Consider the following 13,513-nt stretch of genomic DNA (forward strand, 5'->3'; position numbering starts at 1 on the left):
CACGCACTGTGCAGCACTGCAGTTCTGCTCCACCAAAACCTAAAAGCTTAGTTTAAGCACCACAGACTGAAATAGGAGATAGGCCTCAGCCACACCAACAGATGGTTGCCTTCTAATTGTGGTCAATGTTCTTCCAAATTATGGGAGACGACGATCCAACTTCTCTGCTTTAAACCTAATACTGGAGGAGATTTCCTTTAACTTAACTTTGGCAACACATTAAGGTGAGAGCCTTAATCAAGGAGAACTCCACTCTTGCTAGTCGTCTAGTTCAACTCGTGTTTTCCAAGGAAAATCTCTGCCTGCAAAAGCATTTTTGTTTGTTTCCTTTTTATTAAGCCTAGGACAAAAGTCAGTCACACGAGCTGTTGAGAAACAATTTGCTTAGGGAAAGGGTTTCCCAGTTTCTGCAAGACCAGCGTTCCCATTCCACCCACTTACATTCCTGTATTAAGAGAAAATAAAATCACATCCGCAGGCCAGCCATTGGTTACGTAGGTCGACATCCAGACAACATAGCAAACGGCTGAAAGAAAATTATTTGCATGGAAAGACCTTGTTTGAAGAAGTTTTGCACTCATTCCAGCACCACCATTTACATCAGTCCTTGTTAAGAAGTATTTTATCCCTTAAAATCATTTGCATAATTGCCGCAATCAAAGGCACTACTTTACAGTAATAACTTTAATGGCAGATTTTTCCTTAAACATTCTTTTTAAAAGGTACCTCCCAAGGTTGGTGCACCCATATACCAGTAAAAATAAAGACAGAAGTTGACACTCAGGAAAAGCACAGCGTGGAGAGGGACCGGTTGCTTTTTGTTTTGTGCTTTGTTTATGCTTTATGATGCTCAAAATGTATCCCAGAACCTAAATCTTTGCCACTTACACAGCAGCCCAGTTGGTACGTTGGCAACTCTCTGTTTTTTTTTTTTCTATTAATTTCGATATTTACTGTCTGTAATCTTACTATAGGGCAATCTGGCTTCTTTCCAGACTAAAACAAGGTCTTGTAAGCAGGAGTCTGTGTCTCACTCTTCAGTTTGCCTTCCCTGATCAGAGGTTAGCACTGAAAAACATAAAGCCTGACAAGTGCATTCAACATAATACAGCAGTGACTCCCTGCGTGATGTATCGTCCCTTGGGGGATGTACCACTAACACACGGACAGTCATTTCAGCAGTCAGACAACAAAGAACCCCCCCAGCAAAGCGTTAAACACAGCTTACAAGTTCTGTATTATTCCACGCCTTCAGTTCAGTAGCTGCAAACATCTAGAAACAGGTAAGCTACTCTGCCAAATACATATACGCATTAAAAAAGAGAATGGGAAGTCCCTTCTCCAAAGACCTCGTGGCTGCAGCAGAAGACATCGCAGGAAGCCTGGACAAGCAGCCGGGAGCATGGATGGGGAGGGAATACGTACAAAGTTGATAGCTGCACAGCACTTTTGGGACATGGGACTTGCTACAGCAGTTTTCTCGACAAGTAGGAACTCTGGCCTGCTTTTCTCAGCTGCATGGAGACAAGAGCACAAGAACACAAAGATAACACAAAGGCTGTGCGGGGGGGTGAGGCGCTGGCCCAGGGTGCCCAGAGCAGCTGTGGCTGCCCCCTCCCTGGAAGGGTTCAAGGCCAGGTTGGACGGGGCTGGGAGCCCCCTGGGCTGGGGGAAGGGGGCCCTGCCCGGGGCAGGGGGGTTGGGACTGGATGGGCTTTAAGGTCCCTTCCAACTTAAACCATTCTGTGATTCTATGATAACGGCAACAGGACTTCAGTAGCATTGAAAAGTTTATTTTTAAGAGGGGCAAGAACCACTGGCCCGGTTTTTAATATAAAACTCAGACTTCGAGCAAGCAAGCTAAGATCCAGCTGGAAGTTAGCGGCAGAAGACAGTTGGAATTTCCACCCTCCAGCTCCTGCATGTTATTCCAAGGTCTGTGTCCCCCGGATAACACAACTTCATTTCAAATCCCAGGGTGTTCCACCAATGCAGCTGCATCACCAGCTTGAAGCTGGGATGCTCCTCATGGGAAGCTTAACCAGGACCCCGGGACCGTTGTGGCTTTGGCCCAGCGGGCTCCACACCTTGTCCGGAGGGCAGCTCCGTCCCCAGGCACCATCAGCAGAGGGCTTTGCTTCCACTTAATTGAGGTTCTCAAACGAGTGAAGCCTGAATGAAGGCATGTTGCCCTTTAATGCAGGTCTAATTACATTAAAACAAAATGCTTTCGCGAACATGGAGAAAGGCTGGGGAGAGAATCAGACAAGCTATAAATTAAAGCAGAGGATATGAATACCATGCAAGCTGCAGTGTTAGGGTTAACGTGGGTCTGGAAACAGTTTAGAGAAAACCTGGTGTGGCTAGGGGCCAGCTCCGAGTTTAGTTGCTTTGGGCTAATCGTTTCCTTCAGGCAGGCTACTCTAGCACACTAATAGGTTTTAATAAAAACTTCCAATTGGGCCAGTAAACCCCTCATTAAGCTGTTTTTAAAGCATGAATTTAAGAGCGGCGAGGGTAAAAGGTCACGAGGAGTATTTAATTCACAACGGCTGGCAAAAGGTGCTGTTGTGATTGAAAACACCAGAGTTCAAGTGTCCAGGGCCACATAAACATCCGACTCTGTCACTAGACCTGGTTAAGTGACAGCTTGAAAAATAGATTTAATAAGACAGAGAGAAAAGTTTCCCACTCTTACACCAGAAATAGGAACAGCAGATCACAATATTAGCCAGGAACAGGAACAGTCGGTAAGCAGCCCTGTCCCTCCCATCTCGGCATGGGGGGAGGAGGAATAAATTGCAGCCTGTGGCCATCTGGGTGTTCAACCCCGCCGCGATTCCCAGGGGCTCGCCGGGACGCCCGCGCCGCGGCTCCGTGGTCTCCTGCTGGGAACAGAACAGAGTCCTCCGGGAATAACGCCGCCCAGATCCTCAAGGCAAAACCTCCGCCGGCGAATTCCCTTGCACTCGGGCAACCCCACCTCACACCCACCACGCGGAGGCTGCAGATGGGTCTGCAGGAATCGGCGCGTCAGCTCCGGGCCGCGGTTCAGCCCAGACACATCCCCATCTCACCCCACGTTCAAATGAAGCTTCGGACCCGCACCAGTAAAGTTTGACCTCCGTTATTTCAACTTCCTCTCATTTTCTTCCATGACTGCGGCGCTGCTCACTAGTACAGTGCAACCAACGCGAAAACTTCGCCTGTTCCTCAGGAACGTGCACTCGCAAAAGAGAAACGTCTCAATCTTGTACAGCAAAAGCCAGAACCCCAGCTGTGCACTCTAACATTTAATTTTATGTCAATGCACATCTAAAATTCAAGATCCCTGAAGACCTTTTAAAAGAAAATCCTCCTTGGAACAATTTGCACTGAACGAAAGAGGGAGGATTTAACAAGTAATGGAGAATTACGTACACTCGGCTCTCAACTTTTTATTCCACTTCTAATCAAAACACACTTCATCTTAAATTCTGAGATAATAGATGCAATATAAAATTTGGGGGCAGGCATTGGTACGATCTAAATTATTTGCTTATTCCATGTTTACAGATAATGGAAAAAAAACTAGGAGTTCAATTCAACCTTCAGCAATTGTCTTCTCTCCATACCAAAATTAACAAGGAAGTTTACCGTAAGAGGAAAAAAATAGCTCTTACTTTTGAAATATGCTTCTAATTCTAGCCATACAGTTGGCCTGCAAAGAGTGCAGAAGCAAGGCTCTTTGGAACAATCCCCAAGGAAACATTTGCTTTGGCTCCAAATTGGACACTTTTGTGCATCAGGAGTCAAAGAAGATCAGCTGCTTCTCAATCCTTTCTGTTTCATGATCCCACTGATAGCCAAGAGGTTAACAGACGCATTTCTGTCCTTTCTGCGTGTCTTCCTTGCTGGGAATCCAGGTTGCTGCTCCAAGAGGTATCCCAACAGCCATGGAGGTGACGATGTGGAGTCAGAATCTCCCCCAACAGTTACATCATTTTCCCACACCACACCTGGATTTATACTCTACAGAGACATGGCTGTCCATTACAATTCACGCGATCTTTGCAGCTTTTCTGCAGCTCAGCGTAGCTCCTCACTGGTATCTCATCTGACCAACAGCTCAGGACAGACGAAGGGCCACCAAACTGTTTTCTGCATATCTGGGGCTACTTAACACAATAATAAGGCAGAACAGAACAAATAGGATGAGAAAGCCTGTAAAAGAGCATCATCTTTTTCAAAGCCTCTGTTAGAACTGAGATAATAAATCACTATATTAAATCAGGCTACCACTGGGGAAAAAAAAAAAAAAAAAACAAAAAACCAACATCCTTGGGGGTATCTCTGACAGAACCATCATCAAGAACTACTGCTCTAGGAGAACGCACCCTTGCTCAGAAAGGGTCGGAAACAGCAAAGCTGTCAACATCACAAATCTGTTGAAAAGCAGCTTTGGTCTCATTCTAAGCCAGAAGAAAAGATGGCCTTAATTTCAAAGAGGGATAAAATAACAAGTTGACCTGGATGGTTCTTTCTAGTCCCAGCACCACAGCTGCAACTTTCAAAGGGAAAGTCATTTCTGGAGCTAAGCAAGGACCAAGGGTGCTGAACAAGGCCAGCTGGCTCGTGGTGGCACGCACAGGTCACCAAGGCACTTAGAAAGGCGATCAGAGAGGGCCGTGGAGGAAAGCCCTTGGTACACCAAAGCTCAAGGAGGAGATTTAGGCTGAGGATGAAGGTGCCGCAAAAGCTCAGCTCTGTAGGAGAAGCCTGACTGCTGGCTCTGCAGGTGTGCTCCACCGAGGACTGGCAGCACCTCCATCCATCCATCCATCCATCCATCCATCCATCCATCCATCCATCCATCCATCCATCCATCCATCCATCCATCCATCCATCCATCCATCCATCCATCCATCCATCCATCCATCCATCCATCCATCCATCCATCCATCCATCCATCCATCCATCCATCCATCCATCCATCCATCCATCCACCCACCCATCCATCCACCCATCTCTCCATCCCGCCACCCACCCATCCACCTACCCATCTCTCCATCCCTCCACCCATCCATCCACCCACCCATCCACCCACCCACCCATCCACCCACCCATCCACCCACCCACCCACCCATCCACCCACCCATCCACCCACCCATCCACCCACCTCTCCACCCATCCATCCACCCACCCATCCATCCATCTCTCCATCCCTCCACCCATCCATCCATCTCTCCATCCTTCCACCCATCCCTCCACCCACCCATCCACCCATCTCTCCATCCCTCCACCCACCCATCCACCCACCCACCCACCCACCCACCCCACGGGACGCCCGGCAGCCTCAGCTCAGCTAGGAAGAACCAAAGCCATCCAGCATACTCGGGCCAAAGAGCAATCCCACCAGAGCACAGTCCCCGCTCAACAACCGGCGCGCTGCACTGCCAAAAGCGGGGAGGCAAAGGGACCATCGGGTCGGGCGCTCCCGTCTCCTGGCAGGGAGCCCCGCACGCCTGAGCTGTGCCAACCCACGGGGAGGGCCCCGACGTAAAACCACCGCGTGTGCACTGAAACACACCACGCTACATCTAAAGCCAAATTTATACCCGAATAACAATAAATAAAGGCAAGAACTTATTACAGCTCGGCTAATTTCAGAACCCCCCAGGCTGATGCCCGCGCCAGGATTTGCGTTGCAGAGCACCTCTTCACCTTTCAAAGATAAATAGTCCAGTGCAGTTGGTGCTTTGCACTGTGAAAGCTCTTGCACGGCTGTTTCACAGCTCATTCCCTGAAGTGAAGAGTGTTTTTAATAACTGTCACCTGACAGGAGTAAGAGCAAAGAGCAAAACCTGTGGCAATACCAGTTGATCCCATTTGGCCTAACAGCTTGTTGTTATTTCCAGACTCTGGAGTTCTTTAAAATTCATAGGGACAGCCTGCAGTTTTAATAGAGGCTACCAAAATCCATCCTAAGATGTATCAAAAAAAAGCACACTTCCTGGAGGGGAATAGGAAACAGTCAGCATTTACAAAGATCTCTCCAGGAATTTTTTTTTTTTTTTTTTTTTTTTTTTAAGATCTTGCTTTGAAGTAGATGCTACCAAAGAATAAGGCTTCCAGAGCTCAGCAATATTTAATGTACTTCTACAGCAATGGATGACAATGTTGTTGTTTCAGCTATATTATAACAAAAATATTGTGGTTTTCCTGTATTCTAACAAAAGTAACTCAAGATTTACATCTCATTCATCTTATTCAGAAGTAGCCTTTAAGCCAAAAACAAGGAAGGGAGAGACCCTACTGCGTACAAAGGACTTCAGTAATCCTCATAGGGTGGCTATCCAGTTGGGACATAAAGAAAGGCCAAAGAAAGATAAAACACTACTTGCAAAAAGCACTTTTTTCTACAACCGTCAGCGAGAGTGGAAAACATATATATAGAAGATGAGTAAGGTGAGCTAAAACTAAGAAGGGTGTCCTCGCTAACCCTACGAAAGTGTTGCTTCATACTGTAAAGTCCTGCTGGTTAAAATACCCACATCTGATTTGGAAGTATTCTCTCAAACACGCAGGAGTAGAACCAATTCTCCACACCCCTCCACCTCTCCACCTGGTGAAACACCATCTCGATGACCCCACGTGCACTAAAGCACGATGTCCACTTACAACTGATTAAAACAATCAATCAGTAAACAAGGAGACGGATGCAATTCCAACACGGAGCAGGGGAGGCATCCTCGGTGATAATAATACACAGACACAAATGGACTTTAACTATTCTTGTGCCTTATATCAGAATCACCAAATTTGTATTTGTGCCTGGCTAGTGATAACTTGGGACCACGAATCCCCTTTTCATCCACATAATGACACAGCATCCTTCTCCACCCACCCATCCAACAGCACGAGCACCACCTGGCTCAAGGAGAAGACATGACCGAATAGGCTGTTTTAAGACATTATGCCATAGCAGTACTTCCCAGAAAATCAGAAGTACACTAGCAGTTTTTCTAATATGTCCACAGAGAGGAATGTTTTCTACCAGGATTTCTAGCTTCCCCTTTAGACTCCGGCTGTGGGCTGGAATACTTAATGCTGAAAAAACCCCAAACCTGTACAAAGCACAAATCAATTTTCCAGACCTCCAAGGGAGTAGTATCTGCACCTCACACCAGTGGCAAAGCAGATGACACGAGTAAAAGGTTTCTGATGTTCATACAAGTCCTCAGTGGAAAGGGAACTGGAATTTGGGAGGAACAAGCTCCCTCCCAGAGGATGTCCTTCAGACTGCACTTCCTTTGGTTGCATGCGGCTTATTTAACTATTCATCTTTAACGTCACCCTCCAAAATGATGCTGTTGGTACGTACACAACCCTCCACCAAGTCTCCTTCAATCTCAACTTACAGAATTGGCTCCAGTTTTCCTTTCTTTAAGGTCATATGGACAGAAAGAAATTCAGTGAAAGGCAGAGAATAGAGACAATTGAAACTTACATTTGACAGACAAAAATTGAGAAAGCAAGTTAGAGTAATGTAAAATCTACATACCCACCAATGCATCAATACATTACTACTGCAGATTTTTCTCATTTTTATTCACTTACCAAACGAATACCTGCAAAACAAAATGAAGAAAAAGCAAAAAAATTAAAATCTCAGTTGATCAGTTGTAGGAACCTCTCATATTAGTTTCATTTCAAACTTCACACATTTAGAATTTCAAAACACATCTGTCAAGGAGTATGGAAACAAGCCTGAACCACGTAACATGCAACTCACAAGACACTAAATGGTAAATCGCTGCTACCTGGAAAAGCAAAAAGAGCAAACTCCTTCATTTCTGGGCAAATTAAGCTGTTATTTGGCACTCCAAGCAATTGTCCCCTCTTCTTTCAATGAAGATGCTAAACCAGCATACCCAGAAGAGACAGCACAGTCCCAAATCACAACAGACACTGGGCTTCACAAAGGGCTGCTCCTCACATTCCCTCTGCCTTGAGGAACTCCTCTGAGCGAGCGATCTAGTTGACAGTGCAGCTTAACCAGGTTCCACTGCAAAATTATTCACTTATGGTTTCCAAAGCGTGCTAAGCACTTCCCAGGCAGAAGGCAATGACTGAAGGCATTAAAAAACACAAAGCTTAGCGCATACTTCTGCACTGATGAAGCCCACGCTGCTGAAAAGCAAGAAGTTACTTCTGGCTGATGAACTATTTGTTAGGTTTTTTTCCTCGTTGGGCCCGAGGGAAGCCCAGCACCGTGCCACCTGCCCACTGGGGGCTGTGCACGAGGAGCTCACCAATCCTCAGGAAAAGCGACACACACTTACTGTGTCATCTTCGTGGGAATGAATTTTCGCCACAGTCTGGTGCATCATTTAACTTGCTTTTTTTAACTGGTCTTCTCCTTGAAATTACCTTTAGCCTTAGCTACAACATGGTGACCTTCTGTAAGATTACAAGTTGCAATTAAAAGTAAAACCCAAATGTTAAAAAGTTTTAAGATGCTGTTCTTCAACACACAGCTTGTGTTTACTCCCATTATGGCTTCAATTCTACATCAGGGCTTTATGGTTTGTCTCTGCAGAATACTGCGTTACAATAACACCAAAAAACCCCAAACCCAGAACCTCAAAACCAAAAAATACCCCAGGCTTTTGAAGATTTTCAGAAAGATCTGCTCTTACTGAACATGTCCTGAATTAAGCGTGCAAATTTTATACTTATACACATGTAGTTTGAATAGTTCTATAATCCCTCAATCTAAATATTTCACTACGTATTTAACAACAATTTCATACAGGTCTACTGACGTAGAAAGAGCAGTAAGTTTAAAATGCGCAACAAGTTTTAACTTTCTTAATAAAAGTAGCTCTTTATAAAGATATCTGTCATTAAGGGCAACCTAACTTTGCTATTCTCCACCACAGTTGTGGTGCAGTTAAACATAAACTTGTACGAATTATTCTTATTTCTTGGCAGAAGTTAAGAACCCCCTGAGGCTCATTTAAAACACACACACAGAGACACACACAAAATGAGGAATTAATAAAATATTGTATTCTTCTGAACCACATTAAGTTTTCTGACGTGTGTCTGTTGCTGATTACATCAATCTAGGCTCCATTACTTGTCATGTGATGACAGGCAAACACTTGTGAATTTATTTCTCTGAAGAAGCCTGCGATACAAATGCCAAGGAAACCAAACCAAATGGCCCACTCCAAATACATAAAAGCAGCAGGACTTCTTGCAGGGATTTTTATTTTTTTTATAGGTACAAACAGGCAGGTACCCAATTCCCGCAGACTTCAGGTTGTAGTTTGGAACCTAATTGCCATTTTTCCTTTTCAAGGTCCTCTTCCTTGCTTATATGGAGTAAACAGAAGTGTTTATTAAAAGTTCTTCCTACTGCCTGCCTTAGCATTTGCAACATTACCAACAGATAATGACAAGTAAAAACATGGATTTGATTTTGCGGGTTAGGGGTTTTTTGGCAAATTTCAACAGAGTAACTTTTGATCTGCACATTGTCAAAACCAGAAATTTTGCAAATTCAAAGTATATTCCATTCAGATTTTCTAAATCAAATTAAAACGTGATGTCATTTCTGTTTTCTGGTTGGAGAAACAATGTAATTATCCATGACTTGTCATTAGAGGCAAACTTCATGTCACACTTAGAAAGACTGCAAGTATCAGCTGGGAATCATAAACATCATCAAATATTTGAGTTAAATTGTTTTCACCACATTGTCACGCTGATTAATTCTGCTCACATCTATTCCTGGAAAACAAAAACTGATAGCAAAACACAGTTTAAACTACATTAAACTACATCACTCCTGATGAAAATACTCTCCGCCGTCAGTGCCCGTGGTGGAGGCAGCACGGAGCAGAGCTGGGTTTGAAGACACGGCTCTGCAAGAGCTTCCCATGTCTCCAAACCACGCACAGGCACCACTGTGCAAGCGAACGGGGAGCTCCCAAACCAACCCAGCTGAAAACATCACCTTTTCTGTGTAACTTTTTTTTTTTTTTTTTTTTTTTTTGCATGCAAAGCACGCGGGATGATGGCTTCTATTTGCTCAAGAAAGAGGAAAAGCAGATCGGCCAGACTTGCCCAACAAATTTACGTTCCTTCTCCGCTCATCTACCCCATAGCTACACAGATTATTTAATGCAAGGGTTGTCTCCAGGACTCCTCTTACAAGTCTGTAAAACATGACAAAACTCTAAATAGAGTCTATTAAGAAAGAGTATTAGAACATAGACAGGAACTCTCATCTTTACATCTATTGATGCTTACTAGGAAAACACGTCTGTATTTATAACCCAAAAAAAGAAAAAAAAAACAGTCCTACCCACCATTCACATCCCAGCAGTGCCCAACACCACAAGATCCTTCCAACTAAACCGATTTCCACAGGCGGGATAATTCCCTGCTGCATCCCTAATCTGCAGCTGGTGTTAACAGCCTCTCTCCCTGTTCTCCATGGAGAACATCCTCTACGGAAAGTGAACCCAGATGTCAACTTTCATCTCCATTATGAATCTCTCTCATTCTCTGAGCTGTATAAATTGGGATGGGGGGAAAGGTGTTTGGGTAGTACAGACACATTTTTCTATTCTCCATCAGGATATAGAGCTAAAATCTGCTGTAATGAGATTTCCACAGCAGCACCCCGCCGCAATGGAAACCAAGTAGAAGCTGCACCGTGAAGTATCCCTTCCCTGGGAAGGAGGGAAATGTGAATTATTAACTACCCTGGTCTTCCCTGGGGTACCCAGCCAGGGAGAGGAGGAAGCCCGGGACCATCTCCCCAGGAGACAGCAGCAGCCTCAGACTGCAGCGAGCGACCAAATGGACACGCAACTGGCAGAGCGAAGAGCTTCCTTCCAAAATACCAGTGAACAGGGAAAGCTGGATGAGCTGCCTGCCATAAATGCAGGCATAGCTTTAAGGGAGAAAAAAAAAATGGCTAAGCGATGGACGTATAGAAAATGTGGAAAATCCACCTGCCCCAAGACAGGAGCGACTGTGAGAACCGCCTCTGACAGACACTGTCTAAGCAGTGATGGAGAATCCACCTCCCTCTCCAGGTATTCAGTCCAGTGTTCCTCCAGATGTACTTTTAGAAGATTTATGTCTAACCTGTATCTTCCTTTCCACCATGGACACCAACAGCTTCTTGTTCTATCCACGTGGAGGCAGCGAACGCAGAGAACAGCTAATTTCCCTCCTCTCTGCTGCTGTCACGCCCTTGATCTTTGTCTCCTTTCCCGGTTTCCCTTTCTCTCAACTAATCAAACTCAGCTCCTTCAGCTTTTCAGCACAACAGGACACTTTCTGCCCCGCCGGCAAGGCTTGTGCCTCATCTCTGCCCGGCGTGGGGCCGCAGCCACTTCCAGCACAATGTGACAACCAGACAGGAGATGCTGGCTGACACCTCCCCAGCTCCGAGAAGTGGGAAACCTCATCCACTGCTGTCTTGCACATGACGCTCCTAAAGTTACTGGCTTACGTGCCTGAAAACTTGCTTGGTGAACCACAATATAGCAATGAAATTAAAGCTGTAAACACTTCAGGACAAAAACCCTCATCTTTTCGATGTATGTGTGTGCATATATATATATATAAGATATATATGGACAGCACCTGGCACCTGGGGATCCCCTTCCTCAGCGCAGTGCCTCAAAACAAAGCAGCCCGTTGGTAAACATCACTTGCAAGAGACCAAGAGTCCCTCAAAATGAGATGACAGAATTAGCCTAGTGCACCATTAATTTCAGAACATCATTAACTTAAAAGTGTGGGGGTAAGGAACATTTTTGACAGCTGGTTTCAGTTGCTGCCAAGCCTTTAGTATTGCACAGCGGTCGTGGGGGGAGGAAATAAGCTAGAATGGTAGTAAATAAAACCACTCGTCTGGTTTCTGGATTCACTTTATTGTGGTCACCGATCTCTAAAAACTGGGATTCTGCGCTCTGTAATTACAACATCCACATTTAAATGGAAGGAACTGGGATAACATTTGAAAAAAAAATAAAAAAAAAAAAAAAAAAAAAAAAAAAAGAGTGCTTGAGGATGAGGTTTACTCCTCGGTTTGCACATGGTGCTGGGAAAGGTGCTGGAGCAGCACTGGGGGAGCCAGGCTGGGCGCTGACACCCCGGGCCCAGCCCGCGCGGCCGCGACGTGGTCTGCCCGCGGCCGAGCCAGCCAAGCACCGCTTCATCTCCCCCTCGCAAGGCAGGGCACCAGGCTTGGTTAAGAAACCAAATGTGAATTTCCCAACTAAGCCCCGGCCCTCGCTAACTGTTGTGTCTGTACTCATTTCCAAAGCTAAAAATTATTACAAGCCCTGGCTTACGCGACTGTAGAATTTGCCAAACTCCAGTGGAATTCGCTTTGGTTAAATCCTTCCAGTGCCAACACCAGATGCTGAAATGGCAGCCTCGGGAACCCCTCTCTGAGCTGCTCCTAAGCCAGAGGGCAAGTCTAAGGCAGGAAAGGCGAGAACAGGAGCCAGCAGCAGGAAGGCAACTGCAGCTCCTCCACCACGCTTCGCCCCAAACCTGCCGAAACCACTGCACCTCCCTAGGCAGAAACAAACTCAAAAAGCATGTGCACAGCAAGTGGGAACAGCCACTAGTGGCAAATAAAGGGGTCAGCATCGGCTCGAACACGTTCAGGACCTAGACTAAGTGGTCAGTCCCACGGCGGTGTTTTGGTGCACGTGCGTGCGCGGGGAGGTGGCACGGAACCAGTGCTGCCATCCTGCTTTTTCAGGACTAGCAGCAGAAAGGTTTTGTATTTCTGCTGCCGGCACGCTGGCAAGTAAAACCCCAGGAAAACTGCATTTCAGTAATTCCATTCCTTGATTTAAAAACAAACAAACAAAAGAATCATTAATTGCATTAATTCATCTCTCTCCAAAGGTTGGCCTTTGACCGCCAACCATTCTGCAGACTAAGTGTGATTCCCCATGAAATGAAGAAATCTGCAGCAAGGCTCTGGGTTTCAGCAAAAGCACGGTCTTTTTGTTTACATCAAGCTCATAAAGACATGAGTTATTCTAATGCACGTTTCCACCTTCTTTCTGCCCCAGACCCTTTCCCCAAGAGAACTTGCTTGTTTTCACAGTCGTTTGCCTCCCCTTCGCCAGGACAGCGCTGCTGTTTACCCAGACAGACCTGGAACATTTCTCCAGGAAGGCGGCTCAGCCCTGCAAATAACTCTGGTGGAGCAGGAACCCCAGCCCAGCGATGAGCCGGCACCACTGGTAGCAAATGCTGTTCTCAAGAATAAATTTCTGGATTGAGACCCTTAGGGAGGTTAGCGAACGTAGATCCCACCACAGCTTGGACCCTTCCCTAACCCCTGATTGCTTTTCGGCTGTACCCACCACTGTATTAACATTCTTTCCAACCACAGCTGCTTGAGAAGTTAGATGAGTTAAACAACATGAACGTGTGCTGGACCAGACTGGGTGCATGAAGCTATTTGGCAAGTTACAGT

At 45.6% G+C, this 13,513-nt stretch overlaps 1 protein-coding gene across 2 annotated transcripts in view; it reads right to left on the minus strand.

Moving 5' to 3' along the window:
- The window catches only part of LMF1 (lipase maturation factor 1), a 206,544-nt gene that overhangs the window by 173,560 nt on the left and 19,471 nt on the right, over window positions 1-13,513 (minus strand). Inside the window, exon 3 of one of the 2 annotated variants that reach the window (XM_042798474.1) lies at window positions 7,600-7,610. The exons of the other annotated variant lie outside the window; for it this stretch is intronic. Coding sequence (XP_042654408.1) covers window positions 7,600-7,610 — 11 coding nt within the window. The remainder of the gene's footprint in view (window positions 1-7,599; window positions 7,611-13,513) is intronic. 2 annotated transcript variants of the gene reach the window in all.

This window comes from Tyto alba, unplaced genomic scaffold, assembly GCF_018691265.1.
Source record: "Tyto alba isolate M040663 unplaced genomic scaffold, T.alba_DEE_v4.0 Super-Scaffold_28, whole genome shotgun sequence".
Taxonomy (NCBI): domain Eukaryota; kingdom Metazoa; phylum Chordata; class Aves; order Strigiformes; family Tytonidae; genus Tyto; species Tyto alba.